Source organism: Pectinophora gossypiella, chromosome 25 (genome assembly GCF_024362695.1).
Source record: "Pectinophora gossypiella chromosome 25, ilPecGoss1.1, whole genome shotgun sequence".
NCBI lineage: Eukaryota > Metazoa > Arthropoda > Insecta > Lepidoptera > Gelechiidae > Pectinophora > Pectinophora gossypiella.
This window is the reverse complement of record NC_065428.1, coordinates 6,581,161-6,605,613: the sequence shown is the minus strand read 5'-3', so window position 1 is coordinate 6,605,613 and position 24,453 is coordinate 6,581,161. Positions and strand designations below refer to the sequence as shown.

Sequence of the window (24,453 nt, the reverse complement as noted above, 5' to 3'; positions counted from 1 at the left end):
GCCGCCATTTGCCATGTACTTAGTTAAGAGTTTTTATTGTAATTATTTCTTTTTATTTTGGTGCAATAAAGTGTATTTGTATTGTATTTAAAAAATTAAATAAGTTGTTTTTGTTTTTTGTACAGGGACTTTGAGAGCAACCTTTACGCCGCACTACAATTACAGGCAATGTCCGTCAAAGCTCAACACTCTATACAAAGAAAATAAGAAAGAGAAAAATATTGACAAATGGAATTGCTATAAGGAAAACGCAAAAGATTCTGCGCCGGAGAAGAAACCTGCAGCAAATGTGACGGTGGACAAAACAGACAGTACTGAAACCAAGAAAGTTGCAGAAATCAACCAAAAAACAACAGAGGCAAATGAAGATAACAAAACTCCAGTAAAGAGTAACGCAGTAAAACCGACAGTAAACACACAAGTTACAAATAATACTCAGCAAAAAGTTGCAGCAACAACGAAAATTGCACCACAAAAACCTACTGAAAGTCAACCAACAACTACACTGAAAGAAAAGCTTAATAAAACAGAACTCCCTGGTAAAGATATACCAAATGTAGACAAAACAGTTACTGTTAAACAAACTCCAAATGCTGTTAAAACAGTTACAACTAAACAAGATACAAACGTAGCTAAAACAGTTACAGGCAAAGAAACAGCAAATGTGGTTAAGACAGTTGCATCTACACAAAATACGAATGTAGCTAAAAAAGTACCTGCTAAACAAACCCCAGGTGTGGTTAAAACAGTTGCTACTAAACAAAATCCAAATGTAGCTAAAACAGTTGCCGCTAAAGAAACCCCCACGGTTGTTAATACAGTTGCAACTCAACAAAACCCAAATGTAGCTAAAGCAGTGACTGCTAAAGAAACCCCAGGTGTAGCTAAAACTACTACTACTAAACAAAATCCAAACAGAGCAAAAACAGTGAAAGAAAACTCAACTGCTGTTAAAACAGTTGCAACTAAACAAAGTGCAGGTGTGGTTAAAACAGTTGCGTCGCCGAAAACTGAAAATGCACCGAAAGATAATGCAGATACGAAACCTGCAATTGTAGAAAACGTTAAAAGCACACCTAAAAAGATTACACCGAATAAAAACGCTGAAGTTATTGTTGCCGCTAAAAAATCACCTATTAAACATGTCACATTTGCTGATCCTGAAAATGTGAATAAAGTAAACACTTCCGTAAAACCTGCTGTAGCTAAAAGTGCACCTACAAAAGTTACTCCTAACAAAAGTGTTAAAGTCCCAGTGACTGCAATTGTGAATAAAGCAAACACTGGTACAAAACCAGTCGCTAAATGCACGACTGCAAAAGTCACTTCAAATAAAATAGACAATTTTGAAAAAGGCAAATTAACAGTCGGGAATAAAAATAGTGATTTTGATGAATTGGATGATGAAGATATACTTGCGTTGATGTCCGACGCTATAGTCTTAGATGAATGCAGTGGTTCCGAAGATGAATCGTGATCACCAACAAATGCACTAGAAGAGAGTGCAGACGTGAAACCTGCAATTATAGCAAACATTAAAAGAACACCCACAATAGTTACACTGAATGAAAATGCTGAAATGATTGTTGCAAATATAAGTAAAATAACCACTAGTACAACTGCAGCCACAAAAAAATCCCCTGCTAAACATGTCACATTTGCTGAACCTTTATGTGAGACTATAATAATTGAACCTAACAAAAATGTAAAAACCAAAAAAGAGAATGAAACGAATACTGGTACAATGCCACCAGAAGATATGCTTGAGTTTATGTCAGATGCTATAATCTTAGATGAATGTAGTAGTTCAGACAATGAATCGTGATTGTATTTTTAAGAAACGCCAAACGTTTTATAAAGTCAGTAGAATTAGTTCTTTAGGGCTGTCACAAATGTTTTAAAATATAAGTTTTAATAAATAAAAAATATTAAAACAATTCTGGTATCAATTTTATTTCATACTATTATATTCATACTAATTACTAATGTATTTTTAAGGAGCGAGGACTTTATTTCACCGGTTCTATTCTGTATTCTGGCCTTTTTAACCCGGCACTTATTTTTACTACATACTATTTCCAAAAGTGTTTATGGCTAGAAACGAGTCCTTTCACAGGACACGATCAGTCCGTTTCACACCTAACATGCTGCGTTCCATTGCTCACTGGCAGACCTGAAGTTTGGACCTTTGAGCCTTTGTCAAAGACCAAGTCTGAGCTTCATAAGTTAATATTGATAGAATGCACATGTCCACGAGTTAAGTGCTTAGTTATCATGAATTAAAAAAAAAAACTTAAAATTGTGCTTATTTCTTTATTATGGAATATCATTCAGAGTACATTTGGTTTTACTAATAATTTATTAATTAATAACCGCTTCATTTCGATGGCTCTGCATTTTCGATAACGTCGTCTTCAACCTGTGAAAAGGAAACATGCCGTAACACAAATCAAGATAAAGATAATTATTAGAAGTAGAACTAAAACGTCAAAAAATACATTTTAAGATTTCTGTGCAGCTTGTGCTTCTCGCAACAATTCAGATGCTCTTTTCTTTTTCGGGGCGGCATCTTCAAGCGCCTGTCTTTCTGCTTCTAAACGATCAGCTACATCAAAAACTGTTTTTGGCACCACCTGTAGAAAGGAAGGATGGGTACAGGATTTTCTTTTAGGTAGGAAATATGGGATACAAAGGAAGGAGAAGAAAATCTTATTCAAGGTAGTATAATACACTACAACAGCTACAACTATACGTTTAATTTTTATCCGTTTTTAGTGAATCGATTTAATAACTTAGTTTAGTTCGGTTTATAGTAGGTAATCAGTATTATAGACACTAATGTTACTATTGCTGTAGTCCAAGACCAAGTATCTAATACTTGGTCCTTGGCTGTAGTACATCAAACATCACGACGGGCGTGTGGGCAAGTCTACCAGGCCAGGAAAACTATAGTTGGGAAATCTACGCGATATTTTATGTAAAATTTCATGGTGGATATGGAGACCGGATAGGCGATTTTTAAACCAAAGTAATAATTATAAAGTGTTGGCTAAAAGAACTCGTTTCCATGCCATAAATCCTTAAAAAAATAAAAATTGATTAACCGCTTCTACTTCGCTCTTCGCTCATTTCATTCGTTCGTTCATTCAATTTGACCGGAATTTTTCTTGCTTGTGGGACGTGTACGTAATTTCTTGTGTCTTTTAATTGTGGAGTAATTCATAAAGTCGTGAAAATGCGTCGCAACGGCAATCGTGGAGGACCTCAGAATCGCGGTTTCTCCAACGATCGTTTTGGAAACGGATCGCTCGGCCTGCAATCAAGTTCAGGCCCACTTATGACCGATCATATTCAACTCCACGTAAGTCCGAAAATATGATTATCTACATATTACCGTAAAACGGGGTAAATTGGTCCAATCTTCACTTTCAATTGGAATTTTGACCTACTTCCGTAAGTCATAGGCTATGCAACTCTTTATCTTAAAGATGTGTCATAAGCTCTTCTTGATGATAAATAGCTTTAAATTCCCAAACTAACGTCATATTTTAAGAAAATCAATAAAAAGTCGCTTGGATTCCAATTTACCCCACACGGGGTTAATAGGTCCTACAGAGAGGTTAATTGGAATTTTCAATAGGGTTGAAACAATTAGTTTTAGTTCTTACTAGCGGCGTCTCGCGACTTTGTCTGCACTGTATCTCAATAAATTATAGCCAATACCCAATGGATGTCGCCGTTCGATAGGGTCAAGGTGTCAACCTTGACAACCAAATTCTTCCTCTTTAATAACTTTTTTACGCATAACTTGCGCATTTAAAGAATAGATTTAAAAATGTCGTCTGCGCGCATGGTTTCTCGTTCACACTATTTAGCTATCTACAGTGTGTGAGGGAAACAACATGCGATCGGACGCCAATTTCAAATCTATGCTTTAAATGTATGAGTTGTATTAACTTTTTTACTCGGAGTAGGAATTATTCTCTTTTTGAATGTCATTACCGCACTAGTGCGTAATGGGACACATGCTTTTTCGAGAAATTAAATTTTAAAAATACTACACCAAAATTGGTATTATGGAATACAAATCGGAAAATGTAAAAAAAAGGTATAAGAGGTTTTCTTGTTTACGACTGCAACATGATATTTATAACTGTTTACCTATAGGTATAAACGTGTATATTACATCATATATAACATAGATTACCTACATTTTACTCACGAATTAGGTGGATTCGATTTTTGACAACCCTATTTAGAGATTCCAATTTACCCCTTAGTCAAACCAAGTAACCCCTACTTTGTTCCAATTATACCTGTACATGTGCCTATTTCCCCCCGTTGCGTTCCAATTATTCCTAAAAAAATCTAAAAACGAGTGCCTGACTAAAAACTAAGATTATCAGTGAAATTTAGCAATTATTTACTTAGTTTTACGTTTTTTTAAACCACAATCCACTATTATAAATAATAACAAGTCTATTTCAACCCTTTTTAAAATAAAACATAGCAAAAACCTGAAGTTAAAAAGTACAATTTTTACGTGGCTAGGAAGACCTCACTTTGAAACGGTTTTTTTAGGTGAATCCTGATTATTTCGATTAAATTCACAGTGTAGCCAATAGCAAAAAATGTAGGTTCGTTCAAAAATACAAAAAGTATTGACCTATCAAAAATAGTATGACAGTAACAGAGCGGTTTAGAAAAAGCAGAGTTTTATTCCAATTTACCCCGCCATTCCTATTTACCCCGTTTTACGGTATCATCTTCACAGTATTATTGTTAAAAACGCACACACAAACATCTCTCACCCTAAACGCATATACCTGCTCCGTTCCGTCGTGGGTAAAAATGTTACGCTTACGTTTTAATAGTCATAATAAGGTAGGTTGATAAAAGACAAAAAATACCATGCTAATCGATACGTATCGTAGGTATAACTGTTCATCATTGTTCATGTTGCTCTTTATTTAAATAACTTTGCCGATAAGCGTTCTACGTACTTACAGGAAGGTTAGTTAAGTGGCCTTTTTACAGCTTACACCTACATAACTTACATGTTATATTGCGTAGTGCATTTTTTAAAATGTAATCTTGGTAAGTAGGTAGGTAGGTATCAACCATGCAAGCTGCTGTGCTAAATGATCAAACGAGACAAGCTATTTGTCTCAAAAGAGCATGTACTAGGTACCATGGTTGTTCAAAATGGTTGGTTGGTTGGAATTTCACTCGAAAATTTGGATATGTCCATGGCGCATACAAAATCATTCAAAATTACATACAAAGTCCCAACTGGTGAAGGTCGCGGGAAGCCGCTGGATGCGGGCAGCGCAGGACCGATCGTCGTGGAGATCCTTGGGGGAGGCCCAGCAGTGGGCGTCGTATGGCTGATAGGGTACATTCCAACCAAATTGTTCCCAAGCTAATTAAATATTTCCCAAAACAGTGACTAGGTATTATTATTTAAAGGTCATATTTAAAATTTAAAAATTTTATTGAGTCATATTTTATCTAATTTGTAATTGCATTGAACTCAGTATGATTAAGAATTATTTATTGTTACATATTTATGAGTTAACCCATTTTTCAGTCTAACTTCTCAAAATATGTTTCGAGTCAGATTGATTTTGCACATTATAATTTAATAATTCTATATTAAAAGGTATGGCATGGATGAAATCCACGAATACCTAGAGATACCTACCCACTGTCAGGGAAGAAATATCTAATATGACATAAAATTTTAATGCCAGTGCAGGGATAGAATATATGAAACAATGGTATAATGCTATTAATCATACATAAAAAGGTGATAGGTAATTAACATGGAATGTTATATTAGTGCTGATTATTGATGCAGTTACCTGCCTTCTGTGTGATTACACCCTTAAAGTCACAACTACTTTTCCAGTTGGGGTAGTCGGTACACTGATAATCTTTGTGTGTTATAATGAAACAAAATTTAAAAAGGTATATATATATATATTTCATTGCAGGCAGGCCATCATCAAATGGAAGGTATGCGGAGCAATCTACCTCATACCCCTGCACTTCTGGTTAGTATAAACTTTTGGGCCTTCCATCAATCCAATTTGTCACGAGTTTCTCAAGCTATTGGTGGATGGCATATGACTAATAAAATTTAAGACTTGACACTTAACCATTTCATTGTTTTTGCAACAGGATTTGGACTTGGAGCTCGAGTTACTGAAGCGTAAGCGCGAGATCATCGAGAAACAACAGACCATGTTGTTAAATGAATCGAGATTTGCACCTCAATCGGTATGTCATAAAAAATACTTTAATATAAAAAAAAAGATATCACACAAAGATTTTCAATGTCATGCATGCATTCAACTAACATCTATCAAGTATTATCGAATATTTAAACTATTTGGAATGACCCTGCAGTATGTTGTCAATTGAAGTACACTTTAAAGATGAGCCTTTAAAGTTTTTTGCTTCATCACAACATCTGATTTAGATGTATGTATAGTATGTCCAAATTAGAGCTACCTATATACACACAGAGCATAAAATTGATCATAAAATTTTGTTGCACCTGGCCTCTCAGCATTATTTAAGCAAGCTGCTAGCTTAAATCTGTGATCAGTGCTAACCCCCACGCATTTAAGAGCGATTGATGGACTGCATCCCAAGTTTAACTTTTATGTTCAGATGAGCACAAAAAGCACTTGGATCACAAGGGGCTAACATTGGTATGCTCAAATATATAAGTTGGTCTAATTTGAACTCTTTCCTTCAAAAATTCCTTATCCACAAGAATTATACCTCTTTCTTAGAACATCGATAAAATATGTCTTTTACTAATGGTTTATTATCTTTCTGACATGAAAAACTTTGATCTGGGTATTAAGTGATATATTCATTCTGGTACCTGTCCATTATCAAGTCCCTGTCGGATACAGATGATGGTCTCAGGTAGCTCAGATCAATGCTAGCATGTCATGTTAGGTATAATTCCTGGCATTGATAAATGCTCGCTATTTAAATTAAAGGATTTGATTTAATTACTATTTCCTTCATTTCTGATTACTTTTCAGAATCAGTATAATGTTAATCGTAACTTTTCTAATTTCTACAACGACGCCGCTGGTTCGCAATTTGACCATTATGATAGACAGCAGAGTTTGAAACGCTCAGCTGCTGATGGTTGGAACGACGGGCCAGCTCCCAAGCATTACGGTGGCCCTTCGCGGTCAAATCAAGCTCCTCGTAGGTTTGACACCTTCCCTAAACAAAATGCGAGGTTTGACCAGAAAATGGGCCAAGGCCCTGCATCCCAACCTCGTGGTCAAGTCCACAGGCGACCTACACCTGCACATATACAGAACAAACAGAATAAAGTGGCGAAATCAAAACGGACTCCAGCCTCAGTTCCTAATAAACTCGCCGATTATCCTGTGCATGAGCGCAAGAACTTGATCGCCCAAACTGCGCCCTTAACTAGCAATACGCGTATAAAAAAGCCTATTGAGATTCTTTTCTTGAATCCTAACGAGATACCGTCTCCTAAGTTGCTGGGGCGGCTCGAATTAGCCTTAGGAAACATATTGCGAGAGTTGAGGGACCAGTTCGGTACGTTGGAGGAATATGGTGAGATATTCCGCTCGTCGACCATTCAGCGCGCGATAAAACAGGTTCTCCGCGAGCGTATACGCAACGTCATGCTTAACAAAGAAGTCGGCAATTGTGCCGATATCGTTAACGCATACCGCAAGCAATTCCCTACGGACACTGACCTGGAGTTAATAACAAAAGCCCGAGACACCTGCAAAGACAGGAACAGCCTCGTGATCGATCTGATCGAGTCAGGTAGTGATACTTTTTAGTAATTCTTACTATTTAAAATGTTTTTTAATACAATTCTATTTTAAATAGACTAAACTTGGGCCTATTTGAAAAGTATCGTTTACGTAAGTATACTGCTAATATTAAGTCAAATAGAAACATTTGCTTGTTCATTTCTATCTTCACATCACACGTTTCATATTTTGGAATTCTAGTAAAAAAAAGTACAAATATATTAATAATCTCAATATAACATAATATACAATTTATATTTATTTATTTCATGAAACAGATTAAAAACTTAAACTCACAAATACGCGAACAACAAATGTTATATATAAAACTTGTTTCTGTCTACATGAATAGTTCTAAACTAACAATTACGTTAATTTACAGCTGATCCTGAAAAATATTTCAAGCGCAACTTTGAAAGATTGCTTAACGTGTCAATCACCAAACTTTTCGAAAAGGTAAATATCGGTTAAAGATATACTTGTATTAATGTAGATTTAAAAAAGTAATCAATCATTATATTAATGCAATTTTTCGTAGGTTGCAAAATTGTACGAAAGCGAACCGTCAAGAAATAAAGTATCAGCAGAAATTATGGAGAATATAATTATCGATTTGGAGTCCGATCCTGATTTCATCAAGATTGAAAAAACTGAAGGTGATGACCCTAAGAAAGACATTGTAGATGCCAATAAAGCTGCAGAAACTGCTAACAAAGACAAACAAACAGCTCATGAAGATAATGAAACGGTCCAGAAAACCGAAAAGCCTGACCAAATAGCTGAAACACCTGAAAATGGTGAAAAAGCTGTTGAGACAGTTAATAATGTCTGGACTGCAGCCGAAGAAGCTGCAAATATATCTGAGGCTATGGACATAGCTATAGATGAAAGTTTGAAGGCGAGGACCCACATCGGCGAGCCCCTCAAGGCTAAATTCTTTGTCAAATTGATTGAAAATATGCTCAAGAAAATGATACCACTGGCATTGCCTAAATACAAAGAGGTTGGTAATATTGTATTTAATTATAAGAGAAGCAATACTTGTTGAATGAATGAATGACAAAAATTTCCTTTTTTTCAGTATATGATTAATATACTGAATTCCGACGAAGAATTTAAGAAGACTAAAGCCTTCTTGATAATGACGACCTATAAGAAAGCCGAGGAGATCACAGACGAACCAAATGGTCAGTCTGATACTGCGATCCCTGGCGCACCGCCATATTTTGTCAAGGTTAGTAAAAAGGGCGAGATTTTTTTTTATTTAAAATCCAAATTACATGAAATTCATACATTACGAAACTGAAACCCTTCATCATCATCAGTCGTACGAAACCCTAAAAGGGTTTAAAATGTGTCAAGTTCACGTCTGGAAATAACGGTCTTAATAACACTTATTGAATAAATTATCCGTTACATTATTACATTAACAACCTCCGTGGTCCAGTGGCTGAGCGTTGGGCTCACGATCCGGAGGTCCCGGGTTCGATTCCCGGTGGGGACATATCACAAAAATTACTTTGTTGTCCCTAGTTTGCTTAGAGTCTTAGACGATCACCAGATCGTCTGTAAGTAAGATGATCCGTGCTTCGGAAGGCACGTTAAGCCGTTGGTCCCGGCCACTACTTACTGATGTAAGTGAGTGAGTTACATGAGCCATGTCAGGGGCCTTTGGCGGCTCAGTAATAAATAACCCTGACACCAGGGTTGATGAGGTTGGTATTCCACCTCACAACCCACACGATAAAAAGAAGATCTGTTACATTTAGTCGGATTTTCTTCAATTGTGTTCCAAATCAAGTTTTTAATATTGTTCTATCATTCTAATTAATTTAGGAGGTATGGACTTATAGTTCGAAACATTTCTAATACAATACAACAATAAATTATGACTTTTGATTTGCTCTTTTTAACTATCCCACTTCGTTGTAAGCCGCTTGCGCCGCGTTTTGTTAAAGTGACGGCCAATAACAAGTTTTTGGATAATATATAATTTGTTTTAATATAAACTGAATTTGACTGTGAAAAGTTGTAAAGTGTTGGTTCTCGGTTATATTTATTAGTATACTAGAGGCCGCCTGCGACTTCGTCCGCGTGGATTTCGGTTTCCGCGGTAAAAATACCGATTTTATAAATTGTTAAAGCCTGTGTGTTGTTCTGATGATGAGCTACATTATTGTAAAGTTTTATTAAAATCCATTCAATAGTTTTTGCGTGAATGAGTAACAACGTAACTTTGACCCGTAATAGGTGTCCAGTTGTAATTTTAATAAGTAATAAAAAATCCATAAATATTTAATAAAGGGGAGTCCCCATATATGGAACCTGGCTTATTTTCAATATTGTTTGTCGATAGGCCACAAGTGTGCAAGTGCACTAACATGAATAGGTATGATTGGGGCGAACTTAAGTTGGTGGTTTCGGTTGACAGCCCTCAGCGCTCCCCATTTGTCCGGCCAAATAGTGAATGCCATTGACAAATCTACAAAGTCACGGCAACAAAAGATAAAGAATAAAAATGTAGGTGAGGTCTTTAGTTGTATTGTAACCAAGTAGTTCGTTTCAGATCCTAGGTCGTCCGACTTTGCCCAACAAGCGTCTGATGAAAAAGTTCCTGGACAAATTCAACCCGTCCATGATCAAGAAACACAGGGTCCTGCATAACGTACTGTATGTGTCCTTCAAGAATAAGGCGGACTTTGACAACATACTAACCATGACTGGAGCGCTTATCGGTATGTAACATTTAGTTTATTACAAAATGATGACTGAAGATAAACTATTTTATATTTTTTTAGAAACAGAACCGGGATACTTGTAAAGACATGGGGGAGGCCTTGCTGAGCGAAGGAAGTGGGATCATACAGGCTAATAATAATTATTATTTTACTTTTTTGCGCGCTACACTGCAGCTATACAAGTGTATTATATCCTCTGCTGAAGGTTGTCTGGAAGAGATCGCTCTTAGCGATAAGGCCGCATTTGCCCACCGTAGAATAAGTTTACCCTGTAAATGTTTTGTAAATTTGTGTGCAATAAAGTGTTTTTATTATTATTATAAACTAGGTTAGGCTAAGTCATAGTAATTCTATGCAGAATCTTGCACGCACTATATTTTAAAACTAGTTTATCTTTTATTCTTCGTTTTGTAATAACACTTAAAAGTCGTAAGACCAAATGTCCTTTTAAAATCCAAACCCGATTATTTAACTATTGTGTCTGGAAATCCCTGCCTTGGGAGGTTATACATATATGTTTCTATCTATCTATAATAAAGCTGTAACTTTCCGGGGTTTGTTCGCGCATCACACAAAATCCACTGGACGGATTCAACTACCCTTTAACATTGTCAATTTGTGTCTAAATTGTGGTACAACTGTTTCAGCGAGCACAAAGCTGGATATAAGAGTCAGTGAAAATATCAGCAAACGTAAGGGTGAAGCGAAGCAGAATACACCCAACACAAGCACCAACTCGGATCTACTGAACGACAGCGATGTTCCTATGCCTGAAGCTTCACCTGATAAAGAGCTTGACGAGTCCCTGGACAACCAGATAACTGATTTGCTTACTTCTATCAGAGAGGAAGAGGAGAATAATCAAATTAAGAATGAAGAGGAGAATAAAGAAATTAAGAATGAAGATGAAATAAAAGAAGAACCTAAACAGGAGGTTAAAGAAGAAGTTAAAAACGCGAAAACAGTTGAAGAGGTGAAAGACGAGACACAAGAGAATGGAGACAAGAAAGAGAATGAGGAGGAGAATGAAACACCAAGCGAAGAGAGTACCGTGGTCTCGAAGGAAGTGGAAGCTCTGAAGAATGAAGGTACCCAGGGCGGTAGGGCGACTCCCACTAGGGCCTCGTCGCGTCTGGCTACCGCCACACCCAGCACCATTCGAACCAGGCGAGCGAGCAAGCTCGCACAAAACTAACTCGCCGAAATAGGTACAAATATTTAGATTGCAAAAAAACCTTCCACTCAATAAAAAATAAGTATTTAGAAAGACCCCTAGAAACGTCTAGAAGCTTCGTGATTTTTTAAATTACTTAAAACAATTTCAGAATACATAGGTATTTTTCTTTTTACCTTAATTTAAGATTACAAATTAGAGACCTTAAATAAGCTGTGTCTTTTTATAGTTCAAATTCAATAATAATTGATTTGACTTACGTTTTATCTATTACTTTAATTCGTATAATTAATATTAGAATTGATTGGTCTGTAATGTACCAGATATGAACTTAATAAATATGGAAAAATACATAAGGTTTTTTAATGATTTGGTATCTTTTTTCATTAGATCAATGTTTGCTACGTTAGACCGGGAGCGGGATAATTTGGGTAAACGAAATGTGGATTTATGATCTCTGAGTACTGATCATCATCACTAAGAGCCATGCTCTTGTCGGTGTAGCATGCTCCATGCTACTTTTTAAGGAAAAATAGAGCAGTTGTTTCCCTCTTGCCTTCTGCCCACTAATACTCATACCTAATTTATTTAGTTTCGATTGCCCGAAAGTAAGATGATCCAGGCTTCGGAAGGCAGGTTAAGCCGCTGGTTCCGGTTACTGCTTACTGAGCTGAGAAACCCTGGCACCAGGGTTGATAACTAGATGTGCAGAATTCATTACAATCACTCTTATAGATATCGAGGTTGGTAAAGTTACAAGTCGTCTGGAAGACAGAACTACAATCACTATATACCTATTCGTCGATGGGCTGATCACCTGTCACCATAGAAGTGGACGTTATGGGCGACTCCTAAATGTCTATCCCAGGTGGCTGTTATTTAGTAGCTAGTTAGGAGTCACCGTGGCCGGACACGGCTTGGACGTTATGGGAAGTGGACGTTTAGGGAAGATGTTTTGGGAAGTGGTCTTTATAAAACTAAAGGATACAGGGGCTTAAAAGGCCAGATGCAATCCATCTAAAAAAGAAATATTGCTATTTGACATTTCTTGGCATTGCGCCTTACTGCGCAAATGTCAAATTGAAATATTGCTTTTTTAGATGAATTGCTTCGATGTCGCATTTTTAACCCCCAAGTTCATCATATCCATCTTAGGACTAGTAGTACAAATTTTCTTCTTACTTGTGACCAAGAAAGACAAATTTATGGGGCACCAATTCATGTCGAGCTAGATTTACCAATAGTCGTGAAGGAGTAAGGGAACGGTGTCTGTCTCGCTCGCAGTTACGCGTCAAGACGACAAAAGAGCAAGCATTTGAGAAAATACTTACCATAAGCTGGTTGATGTAGTATTCGTAGGTGATGGTGTCTGTGACGGGGTCCAGAGCTGTTTGCATCATCTCGTCGAATTCGTCCTGTGAAACAACTTGCATTGATATTAAATTATGGGAATGATATAAATGTACCAAATACTGGTCCAGGCAGACTTGTCCTTCCCGAATCCTAGTAGGATTCGGCTTTGACTTGTCCTAAAATGTCATCAAAATCAGTTGAACCATTTTTCAAGATTTTACAAGGCTTTTTATATAGAGCAGGATGTTATTTCGAGTCTATTATTTACAATGGAACTAAGCCTTATAAATCCACGAATTCTTTGTCGCGGGACCATAAACATTCTCGAAGAATGGATGTTCGCATTCACACTTAGTACGTCGCCAACTTAAGTTCTAACTGGACATTTACAAAAAGAATCTAGGATATTTTTGCGTTCAGGGTAATCATACTCAATTGACTTCCGGTGTTCAAACATTTAACCTGAAGCATGAAACCGTCTGCATTCGTGTTTCGCCTTTTTTGTGAAAAAGTAGCATGGAGAATGCTACACCGACAAGAGTGTGGCTCTTAAATTAGTGATGTGATTGTTGATTTACCGCAAATGGCATTAACTACTTGGCCGGACCGCTTTTCGCTGCGTACGGTTAAGATATACCTGAGTAAAAGGCTCTCCTTCTTCCATCATGAGCTGAGTGAACCTCTCTTTAGTGAGGTAGCCGCGGCCCTCTGTGTCGAAGTAACGGAAGGCCGCTAACAGCATCTCCGCGGTCGCTGGGTAGTATCTGCTCGAAATGTAGGTAGATTGATTGACTAGTGATAGCAGATCAGAAAAAACTCCTTAGTTTTTACTACATTCCCAAGATTTTTTTTCTGTAAGTACTCCCCATCCAATAAAGAAGATGGCTCACCTGTGTTCCGTCATTGCTTTGACCATGAATGGCAGGAAGTTGCTCAAGGGCACGTTGCCAGTCGCTTCCTTGTTCTCCGTAGCCAGGATCACCTCCTGTACCTCCGCCTCGGTGGGGCAACACCCTGAGCATATTGTTATAAGACTAGCTGAAACACTGGAATTTAAAGGACCAGAGGGGCTGAAAGGCTACATTGAAGAAATTCATCTAAGAATGCAATAAATTGTTTCAATGTGCCCTTTTTAGCCCCCCTGAAAACATATGAGGGTTGTCTTAATGCAGGGCGCGGCCGTTGCCAATACCTAATACCCTTCTTGTTAGTGAGTAACTTTATATAAGCTGAGAGGGGTAAAGATGAAGGGGCCTTTGCCCAGCAGTAAGGCAATTTTGGCTGGCAAGTCCGGGTTGCCTATAATTCAAAAACATTTTTTTTTTACCTGTGATGGGTTTGCTCTTGGCCCCAGACTTGTCCGAAGGCATTGACGAGGCCTAAAAAGGAGCGAGCGTGTCCAGAAGGTGCCTGTTCACTCTGGCCTTGAAAGCACCCGGGTTATATGCATTCGGAAATACAGAAGATGGCAAAGAATTCCACTCCCCAGCAGTGCGCATAATGAAGGACGATGCGAAGCGCTTTGTGCGAGTAGTTGGGATATAGAATAGAATAGAATATGTTTATTTATCAAAAAACTTAAACATGTATACATTACTGGCGGACCCCGCACTAGGGAAACCCTGTATCGCGGAGGTCCTGAACATTTGTTATTACCAAACATATTTAAATAAACCGGCGAGCTAGCCTTTCATAACAGTACTATTATAAGATATTAATATACAATTTAGAATAAACAAAAGTAAGTAATAGAAAACAATAAAAGACTTACATTTTATATGGCACATTTCACGACAAAGAAGAAGATAAAAGTGCAATAAAAAAAAAAAGAACTGAAAACTTAAAAAACTAGTTAATAGAACATAATAGAAAATAGTAATGAAATGAGTGTCTTGTGATGTGAGGTGTCAGTGTGCGTGATTGTGAGAATGTGGATGAATGTTTGTGTGTATGTGTGTGTGTGTGTGTGTGTGTGTGTGTGAGAGTTAGAGTACGTATAAAGTGTTACGATAGAGACTTAATTATGTTTTCCGTATCGTCATACGATAGCTTAGACAGCCAATTTTTAATTTTAGTCTTAGCCTCACGTTGGTTGCAGCGTTGAATATTGCAGTATTTGGCTACCTGGTTATAAATGTAAGGCTGCATGAATTCTGGTAATTGACGGGCAAATGATGTATTAACTTGAGGGAGTATGACTCTAAACGTACGTTTTTTTAAAAGATCCTCAAAGTCTTGTGATCTACGTACCTTACTATGCATTAGCAGGGTCGATTTTAATAAGTATAATTGTCTCACGGTGAGAACTTTAGCATCAGCGTATAGTGCACTGGTAGAATATAAGAATGGTTTTTTTAGCATGACTTTGAGTACGGACCGTTGTGCTCTTTCCAATTCTAGTATAATCGTGACACCTTTCCCTCCCCATACGCTGTTGCAGTATGTTATGATAGATTCACAGAGGGACTGGTAAACCATTGTAAGAATTTTGACGTTTGCGGAGTTTCTAAGTAACTTCATAACATATATTTGTTTTCTGACTCTACATATTAAGTGTGAGATGTGCTGGTTAAAAGATAAATTTTGGTCAATATTAGTACCTAGGTATTTAATGCAATCAACGCGTTCAATTTCCTGACATGTGCAGTGGATAGAATTTGAGCATGAAGAGTGAAGCTTAATATTACACTGTGAAACTGGAGCTGAAGCCAGGGTTTTGTGGAAACAGATGACTTTAGTTTTTTGAGTATTTAATGTAAGAAGATTATTTTCTAGCCAGTTGTTAGTATTTTGTAAGCCACGCGTTGCATTATCAAGAGTATCAGACCACGTTCTATTGTGAAAAAGCAAGACTGTGTCATCAGCATAGCAGATAACATCTGTGTTAGCAGGAGCGTTTGCGTGGATGTCGTTAATATACGCTAAAAAGAGTGTCGGCCCTAATACACTGCCTTGTGGTACACCGTATTCGATTGGGAGTTCGTCACTTAACTCGTTATTTATCTTAACACACTGGCGTCGGTTAGTTAAATAGCTTTCAAACCATAACAGAGAGTGACCTCTAATACCTAGCTTTTCGAGTTTTCCTAGGAGTATTGGTACTGATACAGTGTCGAAGGCTTTGGCTAAGTCTAAGAAGACCCCTGCGCATTTTTGTCCTTCGTCTAGATATTGAGATATCAATCTGACCAAAGCTTCTACAGCGTCCTCAGTTGACTTATTGTGCCGAAACCCGTACTGTGAATCGGAAATCAAATTATGTTTATCTAAAAAGGTGACTGTTCGTTTATTAACAATTTTCTCGAGAAGTTTGGAGAAAATACTTAATAGTGATATCGGTCGATAATTTGACGGAGAGTTCTTAGGACCATTTTTATATATGGGAACAACAGTGGCCAGTTTCCATTGTTCTGGAAAGACTCCTGAGGAAATGCTAAGGTTAAAGATGTGGGTTAACGGTGGAATTATATATTCCCGAACCTCTTTGATTAATGCAGGACCAATACCATCCGCTCCAGGAGCACTGTCATTCTTTAGCCCTAGTATGAGGTTTTCAATTTCACATTCGTCTGTAGGTTGGAAGAAACATGAGTCACTGGCGTTATATGCGGAGTTGGTTAAGTTTACCACTGGTTGGACTCTGTTCAGTTTGTCTAAAAGTTTGTTGGCCAGGTTCTTACCAATATTTGAAAAGTATTCATTGCAATGATTTAGGGAATCTCTTGAGCTAGGTTTGGCACGTATAAGGTCTGTGGGAGTGGTATCTTTTGGTGGACGCTGACTTATATCTGTTATAACTTTCCACAGGCCTTTTGGGTTATTCTTATTACGTTCGAGCTCTCTGCTTTCGTATTCATATCCACCAAATAAATGCACATCTTTTTACTACCCGCATTAAACGGTATGCTGATATTATTTTATAACTAATACGCTTTTCGGTTTAGAATAGAGTGGAGTACCTACAGGACACGTTACATAAAGGTCTTGACTGTACATTCGAAGGGTTATACTGAACGTTTAGCAATTTATTTCTGTGTCCGATGAATAATCGAATTAAATTAGAACTTACCCAAGGATCGTAGAATAGTTCCTACTTCTCGAACATCTACATTTTGTTTACCGGAATGATCAAACACCTCGAAAGATTCCATGATTTTTCTCTCCAAATCAGTTTCTGGTATAACTGAAATTAAGGGATAAATCCGTGATACGCCTGTCGCGTATCCGATCTGGCATTCGCAAGTGCGGGTGCGAATGCCAGATCGGGCTATTTACTATCACTAAAAAAGTTGTTAATAATTTAGGTAAGTATAAACTTACTTTTAGGTTCTTCTTTAGGAGGCATGGTGGTTTTTAATGAGATTGAAAAATAATATCAGGAATTTCAATAAGGTTAAATTAATATCAAACTGTGTGTATTATTATTCTATAAACTACATAAAGTTCCTACGATCTATAAATACATAATCAAAAAATTTTGTAACTAGGCAACGAGCCCGCCAAAAAATGAAATATATAGTCCTATCGAATTCAAACGTCAATGCATTAGCCTACTTTGAAAGCAGTAATCCGCCATTTAAATTTAGTAGCTTAAGATCAATTTATTTTGTCTATGATTACAATCTTAATGTCTATGCTTATGTGTGTAAAGTTACCGGTTAAACTCACTTGATACTCGATTCAATCTACAAAAATACAAAATTATTAAACTAACGTGACTTTTGCATGTCTCTATTTCTAGAAAGTTTTGGTTTGCCTAAAACACCTTTGTGTTATAAAGATTACTATAAGTAAGTCATACAAGCAAGACAAGACCCAACATTTTGTAAAACGTGTACGATATTGAAGTGAGTGAGTTCTTATAATTATAGCAACACTATACACAGGGTTGCCAACTGTACGAGCAAAAAAGTTCCACGGCAGGCAACCCTGACCATTCATAAAAAAAAACTACCGCGCGCCGCCATATTGGTTTGGTTGCTTGGCGCTTTCTCGTAGATAATTTTTGCGAGTAATGTTGAATTTAACCAGGATTTATTTGTAAAACGTGATTGTTATTGTTTAGTGATTAGTAAACTTTCAGCATAATGGATCCATCTAAGATGAAAGTGGTGGATCTTAGGTCCGAACTGGGGGCACTTGGTTTGGATACTAAAGGCAACAAGCCGGCTTTGGTGGAAAGGTTGAAGAAAGCACTTGAAGCTAAAACTGGAAAAGGTAAATTTACGAATCTTGTTACTACAAGATTTGTTATTCTATAAATTCCCATTATGTAGTTTATAATAAAATTTTAATCGCTCGATGAAAAACGGCGCTTAGCCTCATAGCACGTGTACTGTCCAGTCGGACATTTTGGCCAAATTCTGTTTATTTTGGCATGCAGTGCAATGACATCACTGCATTATATAAAAATATAGCATGTTATCAAACAAAACGAGAAAAAATCCGTTCATTACGTTCTATTTCGTACATAGTAGTGGTAGTTTTTATGTACTCACTACAATCAACTGTGTATAAAAACGTAGGCACTTTTGATAAGTACTTTTCATTGGTTGCTGTGGTACCTTATAACGACCACATCCGAGGACGATGGTTGTTCGATATAAACTGATCACTATCAGGAAATTATTATTGTTTGTGATATTGATGAGCATACCAACCATGGTCACAAATCATTAAAATTATTATTTTCAAGTTTCATTTTCAACTCATGGTTTTCCCTTTGCATCTGTAATAATATTAAAAAAAAATATTGTAGTCAGCATTATTTTTATATAGCTTCAACAAGCCTTTAGACCACTTTAACAGGTACTTTTTGAGTATAACATTAGCTTATCTGTAACTATATGTAGTATATGTATAGTCCAACTTCTTAAATCCAATGTCATTAGGATATTCCCTGAAGCACTGCCTGCAAAATTTGAGACCATACATGTGGATCAGACTTGGCAAGAATGGAATCCCCATATCTGGGGGTGAGAGTATCAGATGTTGGTGTGACCAGTTTTGTAAAAAAAATGATTTTTCAGAGCACTGTAGGAACAGCCTCCGTGGTCTAGTGGTTAGAACGTTAGGCTCACGATCTGGAGGTCCGGGTTCGATTCCCGATGGGGACATTGTCGATATCACTTTGTGAGGCTGTCCTTTGTTTGGTAAGGACTTTTCAGGCTTGAATCACCTGATTGTCCGAAAAAGTAAGATGATTCCGTGCTTCGGAGGGCACGTTAAGCCGTTGGTCCCGGCTATTAGCCGTAAAAACACCTCCACCAACCCGCAGTGGAGCAGCATGGTGGAGTATGCTCCATATCCCCTCCGGTTGATTGAGGGGAGGCCTGTGCCCAGCAGTGGGACGTATATAGGCAGTTTATGTTATGTATGTAGTAATAGAAACATCACAAATAGCTATTTTGTGAAAAAGTATCATTTTTTTATTTATTATTTTTTAATAAGATACAAAATTATTATGTACCTATAAATTGTATAAATAGAAAAAATGGTTATTTTGTAAAAAAGTCTAATTAGGTATCTTTACTAGTACTTTTCTTTTTATCGATAATTTAATTTTTCAGTTCTTTGACTTCTTAGTAACTAAAATAAACTTTAATAAAAGGTACATAATGACCTCTCTTGACTCAGCATTTTTATTATAGTTTAACATGACTGATAAAAATGCAATTTCGCACTGCAAATTGTATGAACGTTATTACTTACGGTGTATTTGATAAGAACTGTATGCCAAAAGAATGACTGGGAAATAACATAGTTTCAAATAATTATCTTTTATTACAGAATTTTTAGAATTTATTGTTTTTGTGACAAACGGCAGAATGGTGTTAGGTTAGTTTTAATAATTATTATTAAATTATTAAAATTATTATTTATTTCATGTGTTCATAGTTATTTAGTCACAAACAATTTCCATACTTACTAATGTTAGTACTATTACACTGAATGTCCAGTTGTTTTTAATTTAGTGATTATATTTCAATATTCATGTTTTACAATAGCTTTAATGTGCAATAAAAAATTGTTATTTTTCTTGAATGGCTTTGCCTTTGCATTTAGCTAATCATCAAAGTTAGGTAAACATGTATATAAAATTAGTGGAAATGACATGGAAAAGGATTTGTTTTGGATGATATAATAATAAACATACTTCATTACTTATTTAAGGAATAGTTATTTAGTGAATTTTTCAATTTTATTATTTTTAATAAAACGGGTTAGATTTGTCCAAGTGCAAAAGCTAGTGTTGTGATGTTCATTAGCATAATGGTGTCTAGTCATTAGTGAAATGGTTTACGTCATAAATACAGCCGATTTTGAATTGATAAAAAAAAACATTATGCCACATTATGCAATTACTTATTAAAATTCTACCAAACTATTTATATAAGATATTTCAAGTAGACTAACATAAAATAAATAAGTTTTTTTACCTGTGGATGGGTTTGCTCTTGGCCTCAGACCTGCCCGAAGGCAGTGACGAGGCCTAAGATGGAACGAGCTGGCCCAGAAGGCGCCTGGCCTTGAAAGCACCCAGGTTATATGCATTCGGAAATACAGAAGCTGGCAAAGAATTCCACTCCCTAGCAGTGCGCATAAGGACGATGCGAAGCTCTTTGTGCGAATAGTTGGGGTATCCACCATATAGGGATGGAACCCGGCCGTACGTCTGGAAGTCCGAAGATAAAAGGGGGATGGTGGAATGAGCTCGTGTAGATCGCGGGCACACTCCCTAAAGTCCAGTCTGTAGAATACCGACATACTGGCGATTTTCCGCCGATGTGCTAAGGAGTGGAGCTTAGCTGTTAGCCGCGTGTCGCTGATCATCCTCTTGGGTCTGCGCTCCACTGAGTCCAAATATATAATATTGAATAAGGAATATAAATCGTTGAGTGCAATACCTCGCATACTGGCATGCAAATTATTCACGGTTGTATAAGTGTACTGATAAGAAATGTCACCACGGCTATTTACTGCAGTGTTTGAGTCTTAATATAGTGTTCTGTGCTGACAGATTAAGGATATATTACGTACAAAAAGGAAATCAGGAGTGCTTAAACACTTGTTGGTGTCAATTAAATATGATGTGTAATTTATGAGTGCATGACTGATTTTTAAACTAGTGTGAGTTATAGATATTTGATTATCAAGGAATATTATTTTTAAGAACATATGTGTATGTAAGATTTTATAGAAAATTGGACAAAACAAATTCAGATTTACTTTTCATTTTTCAATTCGCCTTAATGTGACATTAGGAATTTTGCCATTGTATGTTGAGTGCCTTGTTGGTTTACATTGATACATCCTGTGTAAAGGCTATGAACGAAACACACATGTGGAATTTTCGAGTTGGCACCTTAATATGTGTCACACCTGGGTATGTCAGCAGCATATAATTATTTATTTGAGCGTTTAACAAACCTAGGGTGGTAGTCGACTACTAACTAACGCCATTTGTCCTTGTGGACAACAGAGTCTCCTTGTGAAGCATCATGTCTGAATGAGTGGATTCCTGTACCCAGTACTGAGTCAGGTAAAGGGCTTAAACGTTGTACCGGGTGAGAGCCTTCAGCGCTCCCCATTTGTCCGGCCAAGTAGTTAATGCCATCTGCGGCAAATCTACAATAAGTCACGTCAAAAAAAAAAGGTAAAGGACTGATTATCTTAATTATACTTGAATAAATTCTTCACCAAGCATTGACCCCGATTCCTGCAGACACCTCCTAATTTTATTTTAAGTTATACCTGTCATTTTATTATCCGCCGAAAAGGAAAGGGATGGATGATTTACAACTGTTAATTTTAAAATGAATTAATAACCCCGGCGAATAAAATACGCACCTCGCTCATATGCAATCCGTTTGACGTGTTCTGTCAACTTAATGTTGTCAGGTTTATTGGCCAATATAAAATTTTGGAGGGCGTTTTTAAATTTCTGAATATAATTGATGTGTTTTCCATAAATGGCATAAGCCTGTCGATTACCCGTCCCTTTTCTTTTCGGCGAATAAGAAAATGACATGTATACAGGAATCGGCACCATTATGTAATTAAATTTAAGGGCCTCAAATAAAACTCAACATTCCAACGTTGTCCACAGCGATAGCGGACACGACGATCTTGGACACGTCGACGGAAGACGCGGACGATCAGCCGCTGACGCCGCGGCGGCCCGGCCCTGCCTCGCGGACCACGCGCCGCTCCTCGTCATCACGGGTGCCTCCCACGCCGTCTAAGGTGAGTGACTGAGTGTATGTCATGTTGGACTATCTCACGCAAGGGCGGCTTGGCCCCGGCTCGCGGATCACGCTACTCCTCACTGCTCCCTCCATATGACCCTTCGACATCCGAGTGCAAGATGTGCAGCTACTAGAATAGCAGGTTTCAAAAATGGAATCACGGCGTGGGCTATCGCGACGCGCGACAAAAAGTGTCGAGATAATATTAGTTTTAACAATTTATTATTATATGTCTATCTCAGTTCTTACCGCAACAACTTTGAAACCAATAGGTCCGCGAAGAACCTCCGCCAATAGAAGAGGAGTCCCAATCATCGCCTGAGCCGGAAGTCCCTCAGCCGGTGGCGGAGCCTTCGCCGTCGCCGTCGCCCTCGCCCTCGCCCTCGCCCGAGCCCAGTCCGCAGGCGCCGCAGCCCGTGCCGCCGCCGCAGCCGGTGCCCGCGCCGCAGCCCGTGCCGGCCCCCGTGCAGGAGCCCGAAGCGAAGCAACAGGACGACGATGACATGTACAGTATTGATGATGAGAGGTGAGTGCCGCGCTTTACAACAAATTCGAATATATTTTCATTCAGTAGGTAACAAATACTGCAAATGCTTACAACCTGTACAGCCAGTGAAAATAATCTGCAAGAAAAACCTCGGCACAGGGCCCTTGATGTTCTTTAAAAAATATATAAAATATTGTTATACAATTTAGCAATTTGCCTAATATCACTCATGCTCTCACTCTTCACTAACCTTATAGACAAATTAGATGGTGCCTGGTGCTTTCGCTGCAAAAGCATCTTCGTGTGTCCTGTATGTGTTCGAAAATGACCCACCTACGTTTTTCCGCCATTTTGTTTCTTTACTTGCTATAGGATTTGATTATGGTTTCATTGTTACTCGAAAAAATGTGATCCAATTGTTTTGGCTCGGCAAAAAGTCTCCCTGATGTGGAGCAGTTTTCAAAGATATGTAATTATCTCCTACTCAACATGATGTGACAACACGACTGATTATCTTTACCCGTTCCAGGAATCAGTCTCCAAATCCCGTAAAGGAGCAAGAAGAAGATAGCAAAGACGACATGGATGTGTCTGAGAAGCCAAAAACCGAAGAGGAGTCGAAACCGAAAGACGTGAAGCCGAAAGATGAAGACTCTAAGATGGAACATGATGGAGATGGCGAGGAGAAGGAAGATGACAATGAGGAAAAGCCTCCGGTAAGTTGTTGCATATTGTACTGTTATACTCACACTTAAAACCAATAGTGGCCCCGATTCCTGCAGACACCGCCTAATTTTATTTTAAGTTATATCCGTCATTTTCATATCCGTCGAAAAGGAAAGGGACGGATGATTCACAGCTCTTAATTTTAGGCAGAATGAGTAAATGAATGAATAACCCGGGCGAATCAAAAGGTACCTCCCTGGTATGCAATCCGTTTGACGTGCTGTCTACTTAACAGTGACGGGTTATTGACGGATGTAAAATTTTTAGACGGTTGGTTTAGATTTGTGCTTAAAATTGACGTGTGTTCCATTAATTTTATGCTTGTCGATTACCCGTCCCTTTCCTTTTCGGCGGATAAGAAAATGACAGATATAACTTAAAAAAATTAGATGGTATTTACAGGAATTAGCACCAGTATGCCCCTATTATCCCTTTTTCTATAGGGTCCACTCTAACTTGAAGATTTGACAGGTCAGGTTTTTTAAAGAAGCGACTGTCTGTCTGGCCTTGGAAGATCAAACTTGTGAAGGGAAATCAGCCCAATACAGGTTAGGTCATATATCTCCGAAACGCATTTCTCGAGAATGTGGGTTCCTCACGATGTTTTCTTTCACTGCTGAGCACATGATAAACATTTAAGATCCAAACATTAATTCGTAAACAAATTTGTTAATTCGGTTAGATTCAGTTGGGCGCGAATCTCTGCTCAGGAAGTCGTCCGAGAGGATGGATGGTCTTTGAGTATAGGTCCCCTATAACAATAACCTCTGAAAAAGGGAAAGCGTCTACCACGCGAGGGATCAGTATCGGGGTCTTGAAGTGTTTGTTGTCGGGAGCTGATTGGCTGATTGGTCAGACCGAAGGAAATATGTAGAATATGTATACGCTATTATATTCTTGT

At 37.7% G+C, this 24,453-nt stretch overlaps 4 protein-coding genes across 18 annotated transcripts in view; 3 read left to right on the top strand and 1 right to left on the bottom strand.

The window, feature by feature from the left end:
* The window catches only part of LOC126378022 (uncharacterized), a 35,030-nt gene extending 33,112 nt beyond the window's left edge, over window positions 1–1,918 (top strand). For both annotated transcript variants that reach the window (XM_050026080.1, XM_050026078.1), the window contains one exon: window positions 126–1,918. In XM_050026080.1, coding sequence (XP_049882037.1) covers window positions 126–1,477 — 1,352 coding nt within the window. In that variant the 3' untranslated portion in view covers window positions 1,478–1,918. The remainder of the gene's footprint in view (window positions 1–125) is intronic.
* Window positions 1,919–2,299: 381 nt separating this feature from the next.
* On the bottom strand, window positions 2,300–21,008 carry LOC126378156 (dynein regulatory complex protein 8). Of its 14 annotated transcripts, none has more exons than XM_050026350.1 (7): window positions 20,531–21,002; window positions 18,752–18,819; window positions 17,161–17,274; window positions 13,982–14,105; window positions 13,729–13,855; window positions 13,070–13,153; window positions 2,300–2,419 (listed from the first exon to the last, which is right to left on the bottom strand). In XM_050026350.1, exons 2-7 carry the CDS (start codon window positions 18,765–18,767, stop codon window positions 2,378–2,380), a joined length of 507 nt encoding a protein of 168 aa, XP_049882307.1. In that variant the 5' UTR covers window positions 18,768–18,819; window positions 20,531–21,002; the 3' UTR covers window positions 2,300–2,377. The 14 variants fall into 14 exon arrangements, 7 of the variants coding, with proteins under 7 accessions (XP_049882307.1, XP_049882308.1, XP_049882304.1 ...); XM_050026351.1 differs by lacking the exon at window positions 20,531–21,002 and adding an exon at window positions 19,803–20,271; XR_007568035.1 differs by lacking the exon at window positions 18,752–18,819 and having other exon boundaries at window positions 13,070–13,164.
* LOC126378065 (uncharacterized) lies at window positions 3,128–12,089 on the top strand. Its single transcript, XM_050026195.1, has 9 exons — window positions 3,128–3,361; window positions 5,997–6,056; window positions 6,184–6,282; window positions 7,065–7,836; window positions 8,209–8,282; window positions 8,365–8,829; window positions 8,908–9,060; window positions 10,393–10,561; window positions 11,212–12,089. Exons 1-9 carry the CDS (start codon window positions 3,236–3,238, stop codon window positions 11,757–11,759), a joined length of 2,466 nt encoding a protein of 821 aa, XP_049882152.1. The 5' UTR covers window positions 3,128–3,235; the 3' UTR covers window positions 11,760–12,089.
* Window positions 18,031–24,453, top strand: part of LOC126378030 (heterogeneous nuclear ribonucleoprotein U-like protein 1) — a 36,872-nt gene continuing 30,449 nt past the window's right edge. The window contains exons 1-4 of the mRNA XM_050026098.1: window positions 18,031–18,308; window positions 22,201–22,337; window positions 22,612–22,865; window positions 23,356–23,542. Coding sequence (XP_049882055.1) covers window positions 18,179–18,308; window positions 22,201–22,337; window positions 22,612–22,865; window positions 23,356–23,542 — 708 coding nt within the window. The 5' untranslated portion in view covers window positions 18,031–18,178. The remainder of the gene's footprint in view (window positions 18,309–22,200; window positions 22,338–22,611; window positions 22,866–23,355; window positions 23,543–24,453) is intronic.

What these genes read in the sequence shown, in the direction of transcription:
- LOC126378065 (XM_050026195.1), top strand. Translation starts at nt 3,236, where the DNA reads ATGCGTCGCAACGGCAATCGTGGAGGACCTCAGAATCGCGGTTTCTCC. An exon ending in TCACCAAACTTTTCGAAAAG is followed by an intron (nt 8,283 to 8,364) that starts GTAAATATCGGT and finishes AATTTTTCGTAG; the next exon opens with GTTGCAAAATTGTACGAAAG. An exon ending in CATTGCCTAAATACAAAGAG is followed by an intron (nt 8,830 to 8,907) that starts GTTGGTAATATT and finishes CCTTTTTTTCAG; the next exon opens with TATATGATTAATATACTGAA.
- LOC126378156 (XM_050026346.1), bottom strand. Translation starts at nt 20,924, where the DNA reads ATGATCAGCGACACGCGGCTAACAGCTAAGCTCCACTCCTTAGCACAT. An exon ending in AAAGCAATGACGGAACACAG is followed by an intron (nt 13,856 to 13,981) that starts GTGAGCCATCTT and finishes CATTTCGAGCAG; the next exon opens with ATACTACCCAGCGACCGCGG. An exon ending in AAGGAGAGCCTTTTACTCAG is followed by an intron (nt 13,154 to 13,728) that starts GTATATCTTAAC and finishes GTTGTTTCACAG; the next exon opens with GACGAATTCGACGAGATGAT.